At 42.5% G+C, this 21,396-nt stretch overlaps 1 protein-coding gene across 1 annotated transcript in view; it reads right to left on the bottom strand.

Moving 5' to 3' along the window:
* The window catches only part of tenm1 (teneurin transmembrane protein 1), a gene marked incomplete at both ends in the record, with an annotated part of 178,892 nt that overhangs the window by 20,939 nt on the left and 136,557 nt on the right, over positions 1 to 21,396 (bottom strand). The window contains 4 exons of the mRNA XM_080036099.1: positions 432 to 519; positions 3,063 to 3,257; positions 4,309 to 4,392; positions 6,211 to 6,365. Of these exons, the coding sequence (XP_079892225.1) occupies positions 432 to 519; positions 3,063 to 3,257; positions 4,309 to 4,392; positions 6,211 to 6,365 (522 nt within the window). The remainder of the gene's footprint in view (positions 1 to 431; positions 520 to 3,062; positions 3,258 to 4,308; positions 4,393 to 6,210; positions 6,366 to 21,396) is intronic.

Raw genomic sequence — 21,396 nt, 5'->3', positions numbered from 1 at the left:
ATTTAGATAGCATGTGTGCGTGTGGGTGTGTGTGTGTGTGTGTGTGTGTGTGTGTGTGTGTCTCTGTGTGTGAGTGTGTGTGTGTGAATGAGTGTGTGTGTGAGTGAGTGTTTTTGTGTGAGTGTGCGTGTGAGAGTGAGTGAGTGCATGATTGTGTGAATCGGTGAGGGTGTGTGCTTAAGTCTGTCCGAATGAGTGACTGAGTGACTGAGTGAGTGTGTGTATGTGTGTGTGTGTGTGTGTGTGTGTGTGTGCGTGCGTGTGTGTGTGTGTGTGTGTGTGTGTGTGTGTGTGTGTGTGTGTGTGTGTGTGTGTGTGTGTGTGTGTGTGTGTGTGTGTGTGTGTGTGTGTGTGTGTGTGTGTGTGTGTGTGTGCGTGTGTGTGTGTGCGTGCGTGTGTGTGTGTGTGTGTGTGTGTGTATGATGACCCACCGGAGAAGCAGTCACAGTTGGGGTCTATCTTACAGTCGCAGTCCGTGGGGGCTCCGGAGATAACGGAAATCTCCCCGTTGGTTGTCACCTGTGAAGTGTTCAAAAAAAACACATGCGTCAAAAACAAGGCAAATAGAAAATGAGGAAGGAAGAGAGTATCGTTCAAGAGAAGATAATGTTCAACAACTGCTGCCTTTGTTACGTCTAATCTATACCGCAGACAAGATAATGATGGCGCTTCATAAAACATCTCAGCGGGAAATGAAAAATGAATGATATTAAAAAGAGAACAATTATGGGAATTTATTTGGCTGTGTGTGACTACTGGTACTTCAACCAAACAATGAGATAATATCTCAGATGCCCATTTTTTAATTTTTTTTTATAAATATGATTTAATTATGTATCTTCAGTGTCTGGTCTGAATGGGGGACAAATGAATGGATTCTTGAAATGCAGCTCTCGAAAGTGCTATCAATGAACGGGTGGAACTTCCACACAACTTGTTTTTGATTTTGATGTATCTTGGAGGAGGTGATGATACTTAATGAGTCCAAGGGCAACACACGCATTGTTAGAAGAGGTTTGGAGAAGATTGGGATTTTCTTCAACTTTGAAATGGCTTGAATTGCTTATAAAGCTTAATGTCTTTTGTGGCACCTTTAAAGCTCATTGATTGATTTTGTTGTGTAAAAAAAATGAAATATAACTTGTCATTTGAGGAACTTTAGAGATGCAGATCGGCATATTTTGTTCAGTTAGACAGAGGCATGCTAGCTGTTCCCTCCCGATTCCAGTCTTTGTGCTAAGCTAAGCTAGCACTGCTTGACACCGCATCATACAACATACAGAAAATGAGTGGTATCTCTCTTCTTAAGACTCGGCACAAAAACCACTAAGCGCGTAAAAAAACAAAAGTGTTGAACTGTTTCTTTTTCTATTTATCGAGCATCCTCGGAGTAGATAATCAATTCCAACTCGCCCCAAAAAATTCTCCACATTTTAGTTTTCTAATCTTATGCTTAGGAGTCCAAAGCGTTTCATCAACTTGTCTTGGGAAATTCTCACGTCTACTAGGATTTAAGGCCTCCAGAGTTTGATTTATTAGTTGTGAAGCCCACCCATTAGAAGGGCAGTGACAGGCCGAACATGCACTCACATCTCTAGAGGTGGTGGAATATAGAAAGAAGAGCCTCTTCAGTCTTCAGAGACATTGATTGGATTTAAAATGTCCACTCTGACTTGTACGCTGTAATCGCTCAATCTTCAAAACCTAAGCCCGTCTGACGCTTCACATAAAAGAACAAGTCCTGGCATAATTGCTCAACTGAATCCAAACAAACACGGCCATAACAGCGCTAATTGGCAATGTAATGATGTAGTGATTTAAATGCACCTCAAAGCTCCAATGCCATGCATATTTATTAACGCCCATGCTTCTACACAAGATTTGAAAAAAACTAAAACATTCAACACATATTGGTTATGCATGATGTGTGGTTCTTGATGCTATGGCCAAATGTTTCGGCGGGTGCCTGTGACAGAAAGACGTGCTTGGACCACGAGAGCAGACAAAACAGCAGTGCCAAAAGCATTTAGTGAGTACTCATTGCTGCCAAGGCACGTTAGCATTTAAGAGGATGTTTCTTTTATATGGGAAATAAAGACTTGCCGGCTACAAGACGTGTCAGCCATTTAAGATGAAATGTAGCGGGTAATTATTGTGATTTTTTTTTTATCAGCATTAAAATATATTGTCAATCGTTGTACCTGTGCGCAACTATTTGTTTAACAAGTGACAACATTGTCTTTGTCTAATTTAGCTCATACAGCATCGCATTGCAAATACATCAGCCTGTCATGTTCTTCAGTGTGTTGATTGCATATCAGAGCCGCTGTTACAACATTATCATTCATTTTATTTCATAGTTTATTGTCATAAAACCTGTGTTATTCGTTGTCAAGAGACGACGTCTACTTGTTGCACAGAGCCTTCGTGAATTTAAATCTCCCGTCCTACTCAGACCCAAGGACATTCTGTTTGTATGTTTCATTTTGACTTTCTTTGTGAGAATGATCCTGAGATGCAAGGTGAAAGTGTGCCCAGAAATACAAAAAAAAAATAAAAAAGAGAAAGTGTGACAAATGAAAGAAGGGACACAGTATTTTCTTTGTCATATCTAACATGGCTTCCTATTATCCATCAAAAACAAGAAAAAAAGTATTTGAGGCATTTTATGTTCCATTCTGCCTCCAAATGGACTCAGCGTGGAGCCGCGGACCACAAAGGGACTATTGATTGAGTCCAGCAGGCAATATCTCTGCTGTGCTGGTGCCTAATACAGCTAATGGACTTTTTCCCTTTTTCCCTTTTCCCCTTTTTTTTTTTACACCAAAAAAAGTAGGCTTTTAGATTCGGGATATTTTGCAGATAAAGAGTTCCGTATGCCCACATGTAAGAGGCAGATACGGAACACTTCAAACACAGAAGGGATTTGTGATGTCACAAGCGTGCAGGACATATTAGTGACGGATGGTTTGCTGGTGTTTTTTTGTTTAGCTGGAAATGTAAAATGGATTCTAGCCCTGTAACCATTCACAGAGGAGGATGCAGTATAGTGACATATTGACCTGTTGTATGCGGTTGATGCGCCTCTCATCCGTCTCAGCGATGAACAGTGTTCCCAGGTGGGACAGGGCGATGGCCTTGGCAGCCTCCAGAGTGGTCCGCACTGCCGCCCATCTCACCAGGTGGTGGTCAATCCCTGGGACCTGGCAATGGATGGGACGGCCCGCCACAATACGCACCTGTAGACCTTCTGATACCTGAAAAAAATGATAGAAAATAAATAAAATTCACAATCCATGTATACCTTTTGTTTCAAAGGGTTTTTATGAAAGCTTTTATGCAGAGGTTTTGACATTAATACGCAATTACGAACAGCTACAATTCTCAAATTTTTCACAAGCATAGTAAAAGGGAAAATCAAAAGAAAAGTATAAATAACTCCCATCAAACCACCCGTTAACCTGCTCATCCAGCACTACTTGTGATTTTTGTGTTTATGTTGAAAATTGTATAATGAGACCTTTTGCATCAGTAAGAAACGCCAATAGGCCCTGACCAACCGTTTGCTTTTGACGCACTGGGAGTAAGACTGTGTTTATGTGTAAGTTAAAAGAGTAAAAAGAGATTGAAATGAAATAATTGCAACTGCTAACAGTGATTACATTTGGTTACAGAAATTAGCCACTGACAATAAAGAAGTTTTGATCCACTGGATAACCATACCCCTGCCTCATTTCATGACTGATAAAGATGTTGCGAGATACACAATCAAACAGGCAATTCCTTAATGTTGGAGAACATGTGTTTGAGAATAGGCAAGTGACATTTTAGAGACAACTTAAGCAGAGACTGTTGATAGCATGTTATTTCCTTTTAACAAGGCACTCCTTTTCAAAGTTTAATGTTAGCAGCCTTATTATGCTTTCAAAGCTGGATGACAGCACTGCAATTTGTAAGAAATATTTCATTATTGTTTTTAAAAAAATCTTATATGTTATGAGCGTAGAATTTTTACTTCCTGCCCTCCACTTGAAATTTGCGCGTCATCCTGCGTCATCATTATGACATATCTGAAAACAACCTATTCTGAGGGGATTTCATCTTCACTTGATAGTGAAGTGCAGAGAGGAAATATGGGGAGAGCATATTACCACAGGCTTAAGAAGGATAAAAAAGCATTACCGTAATTGACCAAAATTACAGGTGCGCCGAGATCGTGTGTGTGTGTGTGTGTGTGTGTGTGTGTGTCTGTGTCTGTGCGTGTGTGTGTGTGTGTATGTGTGCGTGTGTTTAGGACTGTTTCTCTACCTGTAAGACGATGTTGTTATCCAGGATGTAGAGGGAGTCGTCCAGAGGGTTGATAGCCAGGTCTGTTGGCCACTCCAGACGCACCTTTAGAATCACACACATACAATATATATTTTTAATGTACACATCTCTATCTAATATTAGAAAGGGGAAAGCCTGGGAGAGTATGGCCCCTGCAGGAATTAAGTTCCAGGTGATACAAATAATATCTCCCTTAATAACATAGCATTAGGCCTTTCCTGATCCCTCCCCGCTCACGCAAAAGGTCAGTTTCGGTGCAGGGAGCCTTCCCTGTGTTTATTCAAGACTCACACACACACACACACCGGCTCACCTCGGCTCTGTTCCAAATGTCATCCAATAACCATGATCGCCCGCCTGCTCAAATAGCACACCATGCCCGCTAACACTACGGGGGTCAAAGACAGACAAACCCACACTGAAGCGCACAGCAGCAGCCACCCACCACATCACTGTCTATCTTTACACAAACAAACGCTCAAACTGTTGAGCGATATGGAGAGACTTAGGGAGCGGTATTAGGTGATTGATGACTCCAAAGATGGATTGGTAAATAAATGGATCGTGTTAAATTGCCACTGACATGTCCAATTATAGGCGGTGTCAAATTACAGAGAAAGAGGGTTCACTGTGAAAATCCCATTTTAAGAGGGAGAGAGAGATTCATCAAGCAGGTCGGCCCTCGCTCTGTCCGTCCTAAGCCCAGCAGAGAAGACACAAATCAAGTAAATATCTTCCGCTCATGATAGCGAACCTTGCAGTGGTGGCAGCAGGCGATAACTTTAACAAGTTAAGTTGGGCTGAACACACAACTGGCCCCACTGGAGTTAAGACACAGGCAACAAACTTGGCTACAGCTAATTGCTCAAAGATATTCTTGCTGTTTGTTTTCGACTTGTGTGTCACCTCGATGATCGCATTCTCCAGGAGACATAGGCTACATTGTTTGTTTCAAAATATACTATTGGTTCTGGTGCAGTATCTGTGTAGTTAGGCATTAAACATTGTTCAGGATGTGAGTTCAAACTTCAGTTCGACTTTAAAACAAATGCTAAAGCACATAAAGCCAACACATTTTGCTCTAAACCATTCCTTTTGTGTGTCTGGCCATGACTACAGACATTTCCATCAACCCTGACGCCACACTGAGGCCACAGCAGTTTAATGTGACCGGACCGGGGCAGACAGGCTGCGTAGGCCGGTGGTAACATGGGCCCCCTAAAGACACATAAGAGCACCTCTGGGAATTAACCTGGGCTGAACACGCATATTCACACTCACATACACTCTAACACAAACACACACACACACACACACACACACACACACACACACACACACACACAGTCCCTGTGTGGGCAGAGATCCTCACTATAGAGCTGAGCAGTTCATCTATAATTCATCTGCTGCTCTAATAGGCCTGATATAAGTCAGCAGTGTGATCTGAAGGTTAGCTGATCAAATCTGTGCAGTAGGTTACTTTCCTGGACTCTACTGCACTTTTTGTATGTCTTTTTCTCTATCTCTCTCTATCTCTCTCTCACACACACACACACACACACACACACACACACACACACACACACACACACACACACACACACACACACACACACACACACACACACACACACACACACACACACACACACACACACACACACACACACACACACACACACACACTGACAGTAAGATAGCAACAAACAAACGCTTATTTGTGAACCGTCACCCTTTTGTGTAAAATGACTCTAATTAGACGACACAAATGCCATGCTGGAGTCTTAGCAACACTTGAATGGTGAGAATGAAGCCTTCATTACCAAGTGAAACATGAGGCTCTTGGTTGTTTCAAACTGGTCTGCTTTATTACAAGCTTACCTGGCTGATGTCCATGCGAGCATCACAGCTCAGCGGCTGCGTCGACATCAGTCCGTTTGAGCCAATCACGGTGGAGAGCAAACCCCGCTCGTTTATCTTCTGGATGGTGGTGCCATCAACGAAGTAGACAACACCTCTTTTGTCCACCGCAATACCTAGCCGGGAGAGAGAGAGAGAGATAGAGAGAGGGGGAGAGAGAGAGAGAGGCATATTGAGCTTTTTTGGAAATGACTGAGGGAACGATTGTGGTCGAGAGAGCAAAAAAGGAAAAAAAAAGGGAGAGCATTTGAAAGAGAGAGAGAAAGAAGTGAAGAGGAGAGGAGATGGATAGCTGCGAGTGAAGGGGGGAGAAGTAGAGCGGAGAGAGAGGAGAGAGAAGAGAGGGGACTTCGGAGAGAGGCATCCAACTCAGTTAGACATTCAGCTCAGCAAGTGGCTGTCTTATCAAAGCCACTGCACCACGGAAATGTAATTATATTTCCATTCCAGAGCCCACTAAAGGGATTAGAACAATACAACCGCAGGAAGAACTTATTTGTCACATTAGATGCGAGCAGGGTGCCGCAGTGAACTTTTGACATTTCGGCATGCTTGCAAACGTGCATTTTCTAATGCGCACCCATGAATCAAACAGCCATGTGAATGTCGGCGTGTGTGCATATATAGGCCTATATTGTCTTGCCTGTATTTTTTAGTATGAAACCTGTACTTAACCAGGTGAGTCACATAGAGATTGTGAGATGTCGTTTAGGAGCGAAGCCCTGACTCGCTGGATTGCAGCGATACAACGTTTCAGGCGAACATAACTGCAAACATTAAAAACACATAAACACACACGCACAGCACATGTGAACAGACGCTTTGTAAGTGTGTGTGTGTGTTACTATAAACAGCATATTCTTGAACTCTCTGCAGTAGACAGTGGTTAGAGTGAGAGAGAGCGGGAGAGAGAGAAAGAGAGTGAGCTAGAGAGAGAGAGAGATAAAGAGAGAGAGAGAGATAGGCTAGTCCAGGTATTAAAGGTCAGGGCAGACTATGAATCATCTGTTATGGATGAGGAGCGACCTTCATCCTTGTCTCATCTCCATACAGAGAGAGAATAGCCCCCCTTTAGACTCAACACCACAGCAATAATATTCCACATCTCGGGGCCCTGCACCTCCGTTATACCGTATGCCACCAATTCCGCTTGATTGCTTTCGCTTAGCATCAGCGACAATAAGCAATATTTCAGCGTGTCTACACCCGCCAGCTCCAATGCATGTGCGGCTCACTGTGCCATTTAAAAATACATTGCGTTTATAGGTTATCATTAAGTCATGTCAAGTTCATGTTTATATGGCTTGGTCTGGAGCATGCCTCAAAGGATTTTATGTGGACGAAAATGTACTTATATCTAACTAAGCCCTAATCAATCACAAAACTAAACGGTGCAATAAAATATGCAACCAAAGGAACCTATAAAACTGTAGCATGGTGTAACGACAAAAATAGGGTCGCAGGTTAACTATTATTTTCATGACTTCATTTTCATGATGTATCCACATATTTTTTTTGTTTACAATCCAAACATTATTTGTTAGTCTTACAGTCTTAACATCTGAATGGAAGTCTTAGCCACTTTGTGAGTGGAGAACACAAAATTCACACATTATCACAATATAAAGTGTTATGGCCAATGTGTTTTATGGCTTGCATTTGTCTATAGACGGACATAAATGTTGACACGACGCAACATTAGCTCCCATTTGGAGTCGTGCTTCTGGTGAAGGTGAGTGCAACATTCACTCTCATTTTTATCTCTGTTCTGCCGCTAGACGCAACACTGTGCTCACTAATTTGTTCCTAACTTTTTTTCAAAGTTTGCCATTTGGTGCTGGGCAGGCCTCACACTGTGGGTTTATCAGAGCGCTTTCACTGCAACCCACTGCCTGCTGCGTGAGGAAACTAGTTTGATGAGAGATGTGAGAGTCAACCAAACAATTATTATGCAGAAAAAAAAAAAAAAAAAAAAAACTGAGCAAAACAAAAAGATAAGAAAAAACATGATGGAAAGACACTTCCCAGAGCTGAATAGAAATGCAGAGTGTGATGGTAATTTCCCTGGATTCATCACTACTATTGAACACATGTCACATACTCAGTTAAGCTATTGTTTATGTATGGGTGATCTAACCATTCAGAAATGCCAGCACATCATAATACTATTGTATAATGGGGGCGACACCATCACTTTGCAGTATAGCTAAAGCCACTCCTCCCATATACAGTCGTCTCCTCCCACAAATAAATAAATACAAATATTATAGTGTATCTGTCAGTCATCTTTCAAACTCTGTCACAATGCATTATGTTCCTGTGCTCACCTTATGGAGCCTAGGGTAGATATCACTATTCCCCTTTACCCCACGGCAGCACTAAGGTCCAATTCTCCTTGACAGTCAATAGCTTTCTCTCTCCACACACACACACGCACACGAACATAAACACACACACACACACACACAGGCAAACAAAAAAAGAAAACGCACTGCCACCCAACAACTAGATTCACAAACGTCCTCAAACCCTAGCAGCCCTGGGTCGACCCTGCGAGTCATGACTGGTGCAGGTGGAGTGGAGGTGCAGAGGGATGAGGGCCAGGGGTCACTGTGTTTCCTCCAGAGGCCAACAGGTGAACTGCACAGCTCTCCCTCCTGGCCCCCTTCATCATCCCTCTGACACAGACAGATTACCCCACCCACACACACACACACACACACACACACACACACACACACACACACACACACACACACACACACACACACACACACACACACACACACACACACACACACACACACACACACACACACACACACACACACACACACACACACACACACACACACACACACACACACACACCTCACCGCTCCTCCTATAGGTTTCTCTCTCTCCATAACTTGATCTTCTCCAGCACTCTTTTTTTTACTCCCCTCATTTTTTTCTATAGTTGTCCTTCTGCTATGATTCCGTTGCAATATGTTCTCTCCACCTTGCCCCCGAATGTTATAAGTGCTAATAAAATAAGCGCACCCTTGAACCTTACATAAGGTCTGGGGCTATTTTTACTCCATCTGTTAAAGGTGGAGTCAGTGATTCTGGAGAACGCTTGTTGTCAAAATCTCTTTTTGTCAAAATCCTTGTCCATGTGCGCATGCTTAAAAAAAAAATCCAGTGTTAACATGCAGCCTAGGTTCTGTAAATGGTCATGTTGCTCGCTACGTTAGGCCCCCTTATTCCCTTTCTTTACATTCCAGTTCACATATCTTAGGCTGTGTATACATTGCATGAGTGAGGGGATATTCACGGACTTTGACAAAAAGTGGTTTCGACATCAGACGTTGACTGCACCTTTAAGCTCTTTTTTTCTTCGTCTACCTTTCAGCCTGGCCATTTCTCCAGGTGTCACATGGCATTATGCAGAAGGAATGTCTCAAACCCCACAGTGCAGCCCGGGCCTACATATACTCAGGTCTGAAACTCCTGCACATTCTCCCAGTTCTAACGCCATCCACCACGGTTACTTCCTATATACTTTCCTTTTCACTTCCAGCCCATTGCCCCTCCCAGCACCCTAAACCTGTCCCTGATCTTGGAGCTCATAAATCCTGCACAAGGACACAAAGAGGCAGCCAGGACTCTCTCTCTCTCTCTCTCTCTCTCTCTCTCTCTCTTTCTCTCCATCTCTCTCAATACTGATTTCTATTATCTCTCTCTCTCTCTCTCCGTTCCTGGATATTCTCCTTTCTACTTCTTCTCCTTCTTCTTTCCTTTGGTGCTTTGTTCTTCCTTTCTTGCCTTGTTTGAGCCTTTTCAGACACCCTCAGTATATGGAAGCACAGGATCCGAATGTGTTAAAGCCATACACTATATAGGCACAAAACATTGTGTTTTTTTAAGCACAGGTCAATTTTGAGATGTTTGGCCATTTTACTTCCTTAAGATGTCTTCTTTCATACTAGTATAATGAAGTTCCAAAATCTACATTTAGGTGCTATGTTACTAAACCTTGTCTGTTGTATCTGTGTATTTCTCCTATACAACCATCTTTAACATCCATTATCTCAAATTTTCAACTTCAAAAGTACTTACATCAACTAAACTTTCCATAATATTTCCGAACAGTATTCCGAAGGTTATTGCTGTATGATTTGTTCATATGTTGTCAATTGTCTGATTTATCATACATTTTCTTCTTAAAAACATTACAAAAAAAAAAAAAAATGTTAATGCCTGTTCAGAGATTTTTACTCTGAATTAAATTTCAAGTAGATGCAAATGTATTCATAATTAGTCAGGTACTGCCAAATGTGCGTATTTATTCAAACATTTATGCAACAATTATAATACAAAAACAATTGTTTCATTGTGAGTAATCAACTGGAAAAGTTTCCTGATGATATCTCTAAGTACATTTTTTGTTATCACCTGTAGTGTCTCGCCTTAAGCTGCCATAAGCAGCTCCTAAAACAGCTGCCATTCTATCATCGACAATACATATTTGTACCGTGCTGACTTATTAATCCTAACACCAGAACAACAATGAAGGACGATTTGCTATTATTGCTCGGCATTGGCACACAGGACTTACGTCAGTTTGTGTTTTTTTTAAGTGTATTTTCTCTGTGTTTATTGAAAAGGGCGGACGATTAGTCCACATTCCACTTGTCAAGGGGCTGGATTTTCCTGCTGCTGAGGCTTAAACTGCATGCTGCGTTTGGGGGATTTACAGCCCCGCTTCGTATAGCCGATGGATACTCACAAGACATCAAAAGATTTACCGTGCATCTCCCTTGGTGGAACCTGGCACTCCGATACTCATGTTTAGAAGCTGGCAGACACACAGCACAGTGGAAGGGAAAATAATTGAGATAAATCTACAGTTTACTCCAGAGGGGGGGATGGACATTTGGCTAAAAAAGTCGGGACTGGATTTTTATCATCAAAGAGAAAGTGAATTAGAGCGAGTTGCATTGACCTTGGCAACACAGAGGGAGGGGAGTGGAGGAGAAGATGATAAAGTGAAGCTTTTCACAGTCGGCTTTGGATTTAGGAAGAAAATGCAGCCAGAATGTGACAGGAAGACAGGCAGACAGACAGACAGACAGACAGACAGACAGACAGACAGACAGACAGACAGACAGACAGACAGACAGACAGACAGACAGACAGACAGACAGACAGACAGACAGACAGACAGAAAGACAGACAGACAGACAGACAGTCAGATAGAGAGACAAGTGCCAACATCGCTGTGGACGAGGAGGGAGGTGGCCACGACACAAAGGGACATGATGAGGAATTGTCTCAATTAACAATCACAGGCAAATCACTCTCAATCATATAATCTCTTTTCTTCACTGTCTTTGTCAAAAAAGAAAACGAGCAATTATATCGGCTGTGGAAATGCAATACAATGCAATCTAATCAATGCACTGGAAGGGGGGTCTACAGTGTTGATTACAGCTATTTGAAGAGGATCCAGCAATGCTATTCCAAGCTGAGAGAGAGACAGGTGAGGATATTTGAAATGCGAGGTGAGAAATTCAAATATAACACAAGGACAGTGTGGATTATGTATCTTTTTTAGACGTAAGAGTAGACAGCAGTGTTGGCACACAGTAACATTAGGATTTGGTCTGTGTGTGTTTGCCTGTGTGTGTGCCTGTGTGTGTGTGTGTGTGTGTGTGTGTGTGTGTTTGTGCGTGCACGTACTTGTGTGTGTGTGGTGCGTACTGACTGCTAACACCTGAGCCCTCAAGAGTACAGGAAGTCAGCCTTCTGGTGTTGTTCAAGTTTCCCTTGTAGTACAGTATTCTCTACCCTTCAAATGTTGACAGCAGAATCTGCCAAACGCACTGCCTCCATGGATGGAAGCAAGAGGAATGGTAAAACAGTACCGAAAACAAACACACCGTTGTCTGTCAGCCCGTGAAAACAAACACTTAAGTACAAAATCAGCACATTTCGTGCAAAGGTAACCGTTTGAAATGATCTGATTTTGGAGGAGAAAGCATAATATGTGCTTGTTTGGAAGCCCCAGAAACGTTCACACACTCACACACACACACACACACACACACACACACACACACACACACACACACACACACACACACACACACACACACACACACACACACACACACACACACACACACACACACACACACACACACACACACACACACACACACACACACACACACACACACTACCAGCAGCCCGGGGAGTCATTCAATCTGCACTCCCATATCCCCAGGCTCAGTGTGTTAATGATATGGGCTGACATATTATTACAGCATCTAAATGATGCTAGCCGAAGCTGATTATGGCCCATGGCACAACTGTACAGAGTAACTGTATGTGACTGACACGTAAATGTAGACGGATGGACAGTTTCACCTACACAACTGGCCCTAGTGAGGGACCACTGGCCATAAATAAAGTCAACCGAATTAGCTGGGGGAAGCCTGGAGGGGGTTCGCTAACTGCTAACAGTCCTAAATGAAGGCTAAATGAAGCTGAAGATCACACGCTTTCAAAGAGCCTTTTAGCTGGCTGTGTGGCTTAGCGTTCCCTTTCATCATTTCTCCTTGAGAACGCACAATGCTGTTTGTATGCAGACGTGTGAATGTGTGCAGCGAGCTCGTGTGGCTACGTGTGTGGGTGCGTGTGTGTGCATGCATGCATGCATGCGTGCGGTGAAGGAGCTAGGCGAAAAAAGATAAGGCTTGGCAGTTAATCACATTGTGCGCATATATGCAAATATAGAGCGGATAAATCAGAATGTCTGCAGATGGGAAATTCACACTCACCCCACTCGCAGACACACACACACAGGCACACACAGACACACTCACACACACACACACACACACACACACACACACACAACTTTGGTGAAGACACCGAGGTTGCCCATGTGCACCAAGGGGAGGAGAATAAACCCGCTCACTCAATCTCGGCACTGTGAAATAGCACAGTGCACCATGCTGATCTTGTGAGTGAATGTGTTTGAGTGTGTGTCTCGCAGCGGATATGATTCTGCAACCTACAGTATATACTGTATATTTAAAAAAAAATGACAGTCAGGAGTATGAACTGATTATGCTGCCATCAAAACACGGCCGGGTATCGATGACACGCACATCTGTGAAGTGCAGTGCCTTTTAGTACAAGTGTTGTTTCCCTATCGGCCTTTTATTTTCACCCTATCAAACACTTATCATCAATCGATACACGATAGCACCATGAACGGGGACGGGCGTGTGTTGCTGGTAGCATCTTTGGTAAGCAGAAATAATTCATGCTTCTTGTTATTAATTATTCATTGAAGCGCCAAAGAACAGACAGTGGCTTAGTAATTAAGTCTGAATCAGACACTGTGGATCATCTAATTACCAACCACTATAAGTTTGTTAACGTATTAACCCGCATTAATTCATTATTGATAGCTGTCTTCTTTTTTTTTTTTAAACCTGTTAGTTCCCCGACTACACATGTATGGTGGGGAAGTCGAGAAATTTGCAAGCGCGCAGAGATCTTCGAGGAGATTTTTTTTTTGTTGCAATAGTTGCATGCAAATTTTTTAGCGAATAAACAATTTTTTCCTTCTTTTTTTTGGTGAAAGTATGCGGGCTCGGCATAGTAATTGCCTTGTTTGATAGCAAAAGAGAGATCCAAAGCAATCACAGAGGCAGCAGACAAACTCAATTATAGAAGAAAGCAATTGAAATGCTTTGGACTAGAAAGCTCTGTGAAAGGCTGAGGGCTTTTGGATCGGCACGGAGCGTCTGCAGATTACGTCGCACTGTTTAGAACATCAAACAAACACAAGGAGGCCCTATCAATAGAGGCTTTACAGCAAACACGCCATCGCAAATACAAGCCATTGAGGCTCTGCAGTCTGCTTTTAGTAGAAACCAGGGAAATGGGATCAGATGGGAGGAAACCAATGTTCTGGCGACTGAAAAGATGGAAACCAGGCACCAAACTGCTATAGATTGCTATTCTGTACAATTCTAAAAAGAAAAAAACTTGTCGCATTTTTCTTCATACAGTTGTGTCAACAATTTCCACGAAACTCAGATGTGTTAGATAAACTGAAACATTATTATTAAAATGGGACTAACTCACTTCACTAACAAAAACTATGGGAAGTAAATTCATCATAATATGTTCTCATTTGCATTAATTAAATGTGTTGATTAACACCAACATAGATTATCATTACACTGATTTAACTCCATTACATTAATATAACTCAACTGTATTTAGCAAGGCTAACTAAACCTCACCTTGTAGTTCCAACTTAGCTTATACAGTATGCTTCAGCTTCCACCCAAACATACACATCTTTCTCCACAAACAGTCATCACAGTAACTGAGCCTGAGGCAACCCAATACAGTCTTTATCACAGATAGTTGGCTTTGCTAGCTTGCCATGTCAGATTTTTCCCTTCCGCATTTATCCAAAAGTACTACGTGAGTGCTTCTTTAGAAACAGGTCTGCTGACCACCAGTCTGTTGGAGAGCTGCAGGTGATAATAGTTCCCAGGTGCAAACATTTACAGGCTCTGTTGTCCAATCCCTATAACAGCAACTGACCCCCTCTCCCTCTCCCTCTCCCTCTCCTCACTCTCCACACAGGCACTTTCAATTGGACTGCCAAGCTGAACAGATCCTGCCACCATCACTCCACTTATTCATCTTTCGGTCAGTGTGTTTAAAGATTTAAAGGTGCAACAACCTGCATGGGCCCCGGTTCACTATCTCTCCCCCTCCCATCAGAGCCCCCTCCACCTCCCAACAGAGACAAATGCTTCCATCCATATTTGTGAGCTTGTGTGTTGGGCATTCACCTCGAGTAAATGCAATTTATTCCTCCACACAGTGGCAAGGCTCCACTCCTCCTGTCAGCTTGCCCAGGCATCCCGATGGAGGCTGACAGGCCGGCTGCCAGCAAGTGGCCATCTCCACCAGTTAAAGGGACACGCGTGTCACATTTCCCATGATCACGCTGATGTTGTCAACCTGACAGACCTTTAACAAGACACCCATAACTAACTCTCTGTCCCTTTTCACTGGGAGAGGCAGAGTGGGCCCAGGGACCCAGGGGCTGTCAATCAAAAAATCACAGCAAGCACAAGCACGCACACACACACACACACACACACACACACACACACACACACACACACACACACACACACACACACACACACACACACACACACACACACTGACTGGCACAAATGCTGCACCTTTGATGCGCCAGGCTCAGCCTTTTGGCCTTAAGCCTGCATCTCTTATTGACTCGGGGCTTCATTACACACACAGTGAGCTTCAGTAATCTCTCTGAAGCCCACCCTACACACTCCGACTACAAACAAGGTAGCTGTCAGTTTGCGTAGTGTTCTACCTAATGCATTACTTGAATGGCAGGCCTTTTTACAGGTAGAGCCTCGTTTTAAGTCAGCAGTGATTTGCCTTCTACTACTGAGCCCATTGGCTATTTTTTTTTCTTTGGTGCTTAGCAGATCTTGGCAGTGGGCTGACTATTTCCACCCAGAATATCTATGAGTCCTCCTCTGACCCGTGGTGATTAGAAGGCAGACTGGATGCTCTCTGAGATGGATCCGGCTTTCTCAAAGTATATCCCAAGATCCACCCTATCCATTCATCTGGTGAACAATAAGGTTCCAGCCACATGCTGTTGGGCTCAACACAATGATTCATCTAGCGCTGCCATCCGGCCAGAGTTTTGCTCAGGTTTGAATGCATTACCAAACTTTTCTCTGTACAAGTTTTTTTGGCTCAGAATGAATTTTCTATGTAAACACCATCTGGTGAGTGTCAACTTATATACCCCTTATATCCAACTTGAAGCTAACTTCACCAACAAGCAACAAAATAAGCGTAATGTTGAACTATTCCTTTAGCACAGGAAGAAATATTTGAATGACTATAGAATAAACACAGTTTTGGTCATATATTCGAGACCATTTTCACCAAAAAGCTAAAATATTCCAATTACTACATTTCCTCACAAGCTAACTCTTGTGGTTCTGCAAATGATGACTACACACAGGATATACTTGTTCCTGTGCAGAAGTTTTTCACAACAAAAGCCTTTAAAGTTGGACTTTGCACGGTGCGACAACGCTATCCCCAGTAGAGAGGAAATGTGTGAGCCATAGTGTGGTGAGCACTGCCCTGATTTTCTACCATGTTTCGCACAACACAATTGAACATTCACTACACATTTTTACAATTTTTTACTGCAGGAAATTGATTTTTTTTGTGCATCGCAAATTGAATTCAAATACTGGACTAGACTCAGTTAGAAAATCAATGACGTGATTGTTCTTTCCCATCATCCTATTTAGTTGCTTTGCAGTGTTAAGTGCTGCTATTCATCCCACGCAGTCCCTTACACAAGCAAGGTAGTAGTTAGTCAATCCAATATGTCTCATTTAAAAGCGGTTCATAACTTCTGTTGCCCCCATTAGGAATTCTAAATAATTACAACACCACTGTCGGCACATCTTCATGACGTAAGCCTTCGGTGATTGCTTATGGATTTTTTTTACCTTCTGCTGTACGTCCAGGTTTTTTGTTAGCAGTATAGAATCAACAACTGCAACATTTCTGGGGTCGCTTCTTGGGATTTTTTTCTATTATAAGGGGATGACACCAGTCTGTAAACGCTGCCATACTGAGAAATACAGAAGGGGAGTTTTGGGGAGCTGATTGGCTGAATCAACTTTGTGTCAACTCGTTTGGCAATGGCTTGAATGTAACCATCATTCAATTTTTAGTAAAAAAGTTATGCACTAAAGCTTTAATCAAGAACATCACAACAGTCAAAAATTTACATAGAGACAGTGCATAACGCGTCATAATCTGAGGCCACGCCCATCGTGGGGGAAAACAATACACAGCGCTCCATCCACTTTATATTGAATGACACCCGTATTCGGCAAACAAACTTAATAAAAACGTAATACGACATGCCTTTCACAAATACACGTTACTTTCTTTAAAGCCATGACTCTTGTCTGTCTATACGAGCTGTTTTTGTGAAAAAGTATTGAGTAATTTTCAATATCGAGACAAAACTCTTAACTAATGTATGCTGTATGCTAGGCTAATGCTAGCCTTCTGCTGTAGGCTAACCCTCACGGACGGGAAAAAACACCTCAATATTGAAAATTACTCAATTATTTTTCACAAAACAGCTCGTATGGACAGACAAGAGTCGTGGCTTTAAGTAAAGTAAAGTTTTTTTGTAAAATGGATGTTTGAATAAGTTTTAATTAAGTTTGTTTGCAGAAGACGGGTCTCCTTCAATACAAAGTGAATGTAACGGTGTTCAACGGTTTCCCCCACGATGGGTCCGACCGGACAAAAACACCTCAATATTGAAAATTGCTCAATTATTTTTCACAAAAACAGCTCGCATAGAGAGACAAGAGTCATGGCTTTCAAGAAAGTAACGTTTTTTTTGTTAAATGGATGTTTGATTAAGTTTTAATTACGTGTGTTTACAGAAGACAGGTCTCCTTCAATACAAAGTGAATGGAACGCTGTTCAATGTTTTCCCCCACGAGGGGCGTGGCCATGGGCGTGGCCTATTTCATGCACTGTCTCTATGTGTAATGGCTTGTGGATTATTCAGTATAGAACTCTGTGTGTAGAGCACTATGACCTTCTTACAATCGAATGGTTAACATCATGGCTCAACTGGGGAATGTTTTTCAAAAACATGTATTCTAAAGTGAGAGCGTGCTATGCATTATTTACCAACTAACCGACTTTCTCGTGTGTCAAAATACAAGGTAATGCGGTTGAAAAGGGCTCATTGCATTTCTATAGTAGTGAGTGAATAGCTTCCTGCAGCTCTGTGGGAAGCACTTCCATCACAGAATCAGCAGGATATCCACAAACAGCCCATTGGCTTTATTTTCAATCACGTACAAATTGCACACTGGCATGACTACACTCCTTGATGTATACCTGTGTTGTTTAGCTTGATAGGTCCTTCACTTGGCCCTCCGGGTTTGCCGCTGGCAGCAGCCACATGTATATATATATATATATATATATATATATATATATATATATATATATATATATATATATATTCAGCGTTAGTTTTCTCTGGCGGAACTTCTCCTTGTGACTGCTCAGTGATGCATGTCTGTTGCACAAAAAAACCCATTGCCGATCTCCTAATTATCATGGATGCTTGCAGTGAGAAAACAAGCCCTGGTAGAAATATCATGACCCAATGGCGTCTCTCTCTCCCTCTCTGTGTGTGTGTCTCTCTCTCCCTCACTCTAAATTATCATAAAGTATGCTGCTTTTTGCCCTGCCTGCGTGATTAATTCATGTGTGTATCATTAATGCGGGAATGTGTCCAGGGGCAAAGACAAAAGCCGGTCAATGTGAAATGTAACAGGCTGTTGCGAAAAAAAAATTGCTCACACATATGAGAGCACACTCGGCTCGCACACACAAACACACAATCTCAGGGCCAAAAAAATAAAAAGATAGTGTGACTTATCATCCGATGCCTTTGTTTTGAGAAGTAGTGCTCTGTTTAATCCAACAGAAACAATGATAGTTGACCTCTCCTCTCTCCTCTCTGAGAGGAGCAGGCAGCCACAGGGCCGGTTTAATATGCAGATTAGATGTGGGATTGCTACACGCTGCAGGCGTAAGAAGCAAAATATTATGTTCTCTCTCTGTCTTTCTTTCTTTATCCAATTCATTCACTTTTTTGCTCTCTCTCTTTCCCTCCATTCTGTATTTTTCTTCTACCTCACGTTCTCTTTCCTCCATCAATTTAATCCATACCCCAACCCCCACCCCTTCCTCTCCCTCTCTTTTTTTTCTCCAATTTTCTAAGTCACAACACTCACTGCACTAAATGCTATGGGAGCCAGAGGTAGAATAACAATGGCATATTCATTCCAACGTTATAGCGCTGGAGCAGCTGGCACAGAGGCTACACACAGCAGCCCGCGGAGATCTTCTAAACTTCAACTGCCGCAACCAGCCAGAATATACAGAAGTGGCAAGATTCTAGGGGGAAGGGAGGAGGTTGAAAATGCAGAAGCTGCAGTGATTAAAACTATAGTGCTTTTAAGGGGACCCCTCCTGCTTGCATGACTAGTAGGAGAAGCAGGGGACCCGTGTTTGAGATTGTTTTAGGCTCGCTGACAGCGTTGTGTGTAGCTTGATTCACACTGATGAAACTACTAAATGGGGGAAACGCTCCTATGCACACTGCTGCAATGTTTTTTTTCCAGACCATTTTCTGTAAATGAGACCGGCTAGCTAGCAGCTCACAGCTCCCAACGTGTGAAGCTATTCATTGGCCTGCTAAGCTGCTTATATGTCAAACGCCAGCCAAGGCAGCTAGAGCGCAGCGTGGAGCCCTGGCATGTCCCTGGTCTAAAGGGCTGGTGGCCGAGCAGCAGTGATGAGCCACGTGAGGTATATTAACCCCCCCTGGATGTTAGCCATCATGCTAATAACCTCCACCGGTTTAGACTAAACCACTCCGTCATGCGGGTACCCTGGGCCCTGCTATCTCAAAGTAAAGTTGTATCTGCCCGTGTGTGTGGGGAATAGAGACACACACAGAGAGAGATGTTGGTATTTTTTTACGATGATTAGTTTTCCTATACTATGTAGCTTTTCTTTAGATCAATCAAGATATCTCTGGTATGTTATTATTATTTTTTCTTATCATTTGTATTACCATCATTTGATTGTATCATAAATGTGTTAGCTGTAAGGTACAATTTTATGTAGGCTACTTTATTGTTTATATATTTATAATTTATAATATACATATTGATATTGTTTAAAATTCTGAGATATAGGGACGGGGGGGGGGGGGTTGTTCTGATTGTTCTCATGTGTTAATATGTGTAATATCTGTAATGCTTTGGCAGTACTGTTTTCTACAAAAGCTGTGCTGATCAAGGTTTTTGAATGAATTGAATTGAAAGAGACATAAAGCAGAGGAGGACATAATAGAAGAGGAGAGAGAGAGAGAGAGAGAGAGAGAGAGAGAGAGAGAGAGAGAGAGAGAGAGAGAGAGAGAGAGAGAGGCCGATGGGGCAAGAGGGAGTAATGTGGTGGCAGCGTGTCAGCTCCTGATAAGGGCATTAGTCTGCCCCCTGTGGGCTGGAGTGAGAGACTGACACTGCAAACGCTCGCACTCACTCACACACACACACACACACACACACACACACACACACACACACACACACACACACACACACACACACACACACACACACACACACACACACACACACACACACACACACTTCTCTCTGTAGATATCTGCTTTGCTGTCTGGGACTAGTCGACAAATAACAGATAAAACCTGCGCGTGGCAAACACCAACAACTAAACTCTCAATCACCGGAGCAGCACTCTGAACTCCTCTTTCCAAAACCTATGAACACATGAAACACAAACAAAGTTGGGTTCACATGCACACAACTACATTTCCCCTAATGCACCTGACCTTGTGGAATGGACTAAACAATGAAAACAAACAACGCCTTAATTATATTTAGTAAAAACAAAATAAGACCAAAACAGAAAGCTAGGACACATTGTGTTATTGTATGTGGATGTATGACCTGAATGTATACCTTTATGTATTTATTTGTATTATATCTACCACCTGTATTTGTGTCTAGGTGCCTGTCTACAGTATATACAATTGGATTATAATCTAAAATAGTATGATATTGTAAAGTAAGGGCAGGAAAAGCATTATACTTCTGCTTGCTACTTTTCGGAACATATAATTTTTTTTTCTTCTGATTGTTCGAGATAAAAAACTAAATAGAAAAAAATATATATATTAAAAAAAAACCTCCCCCTTCATGTGGTGATCAGTAGGAGACCAGGGATGCGAGCCAAGGCTGCTGGTGTCCTGTGGGACTGATGCCTCTTTCATGTCAGACAAGGGATGCTTCCAAAATGGGGCAAGGCCTTTTATTTACCCAGCTAATTGACTGCAGAAGTGCACGCCGAAGCCAAATCCAAACAATGGCCCAGATCTTGTATTCATAAGTGAGTGTGTTTGAAGGACACCAG

Source organism: Ammodytes marinus, assembly GCF_949987685.1.
Source record: "Ammodytes marinus genome assembly, chromosome: 10".
In the NCBI taxonomy this organism is placed as follows: domain Eukaryota; kingdom Metazoa; phylum Chordata; class Actinopteri; order Uranoscopiformes; family Ammodytidae; genus Ammodytes; species Ammodytes marinus.
The sequence above is the reverse complement of the archived record's forward strand: the minus strand, read 5'-3'. Positions and strand labels throughout refer to the sequence as shown.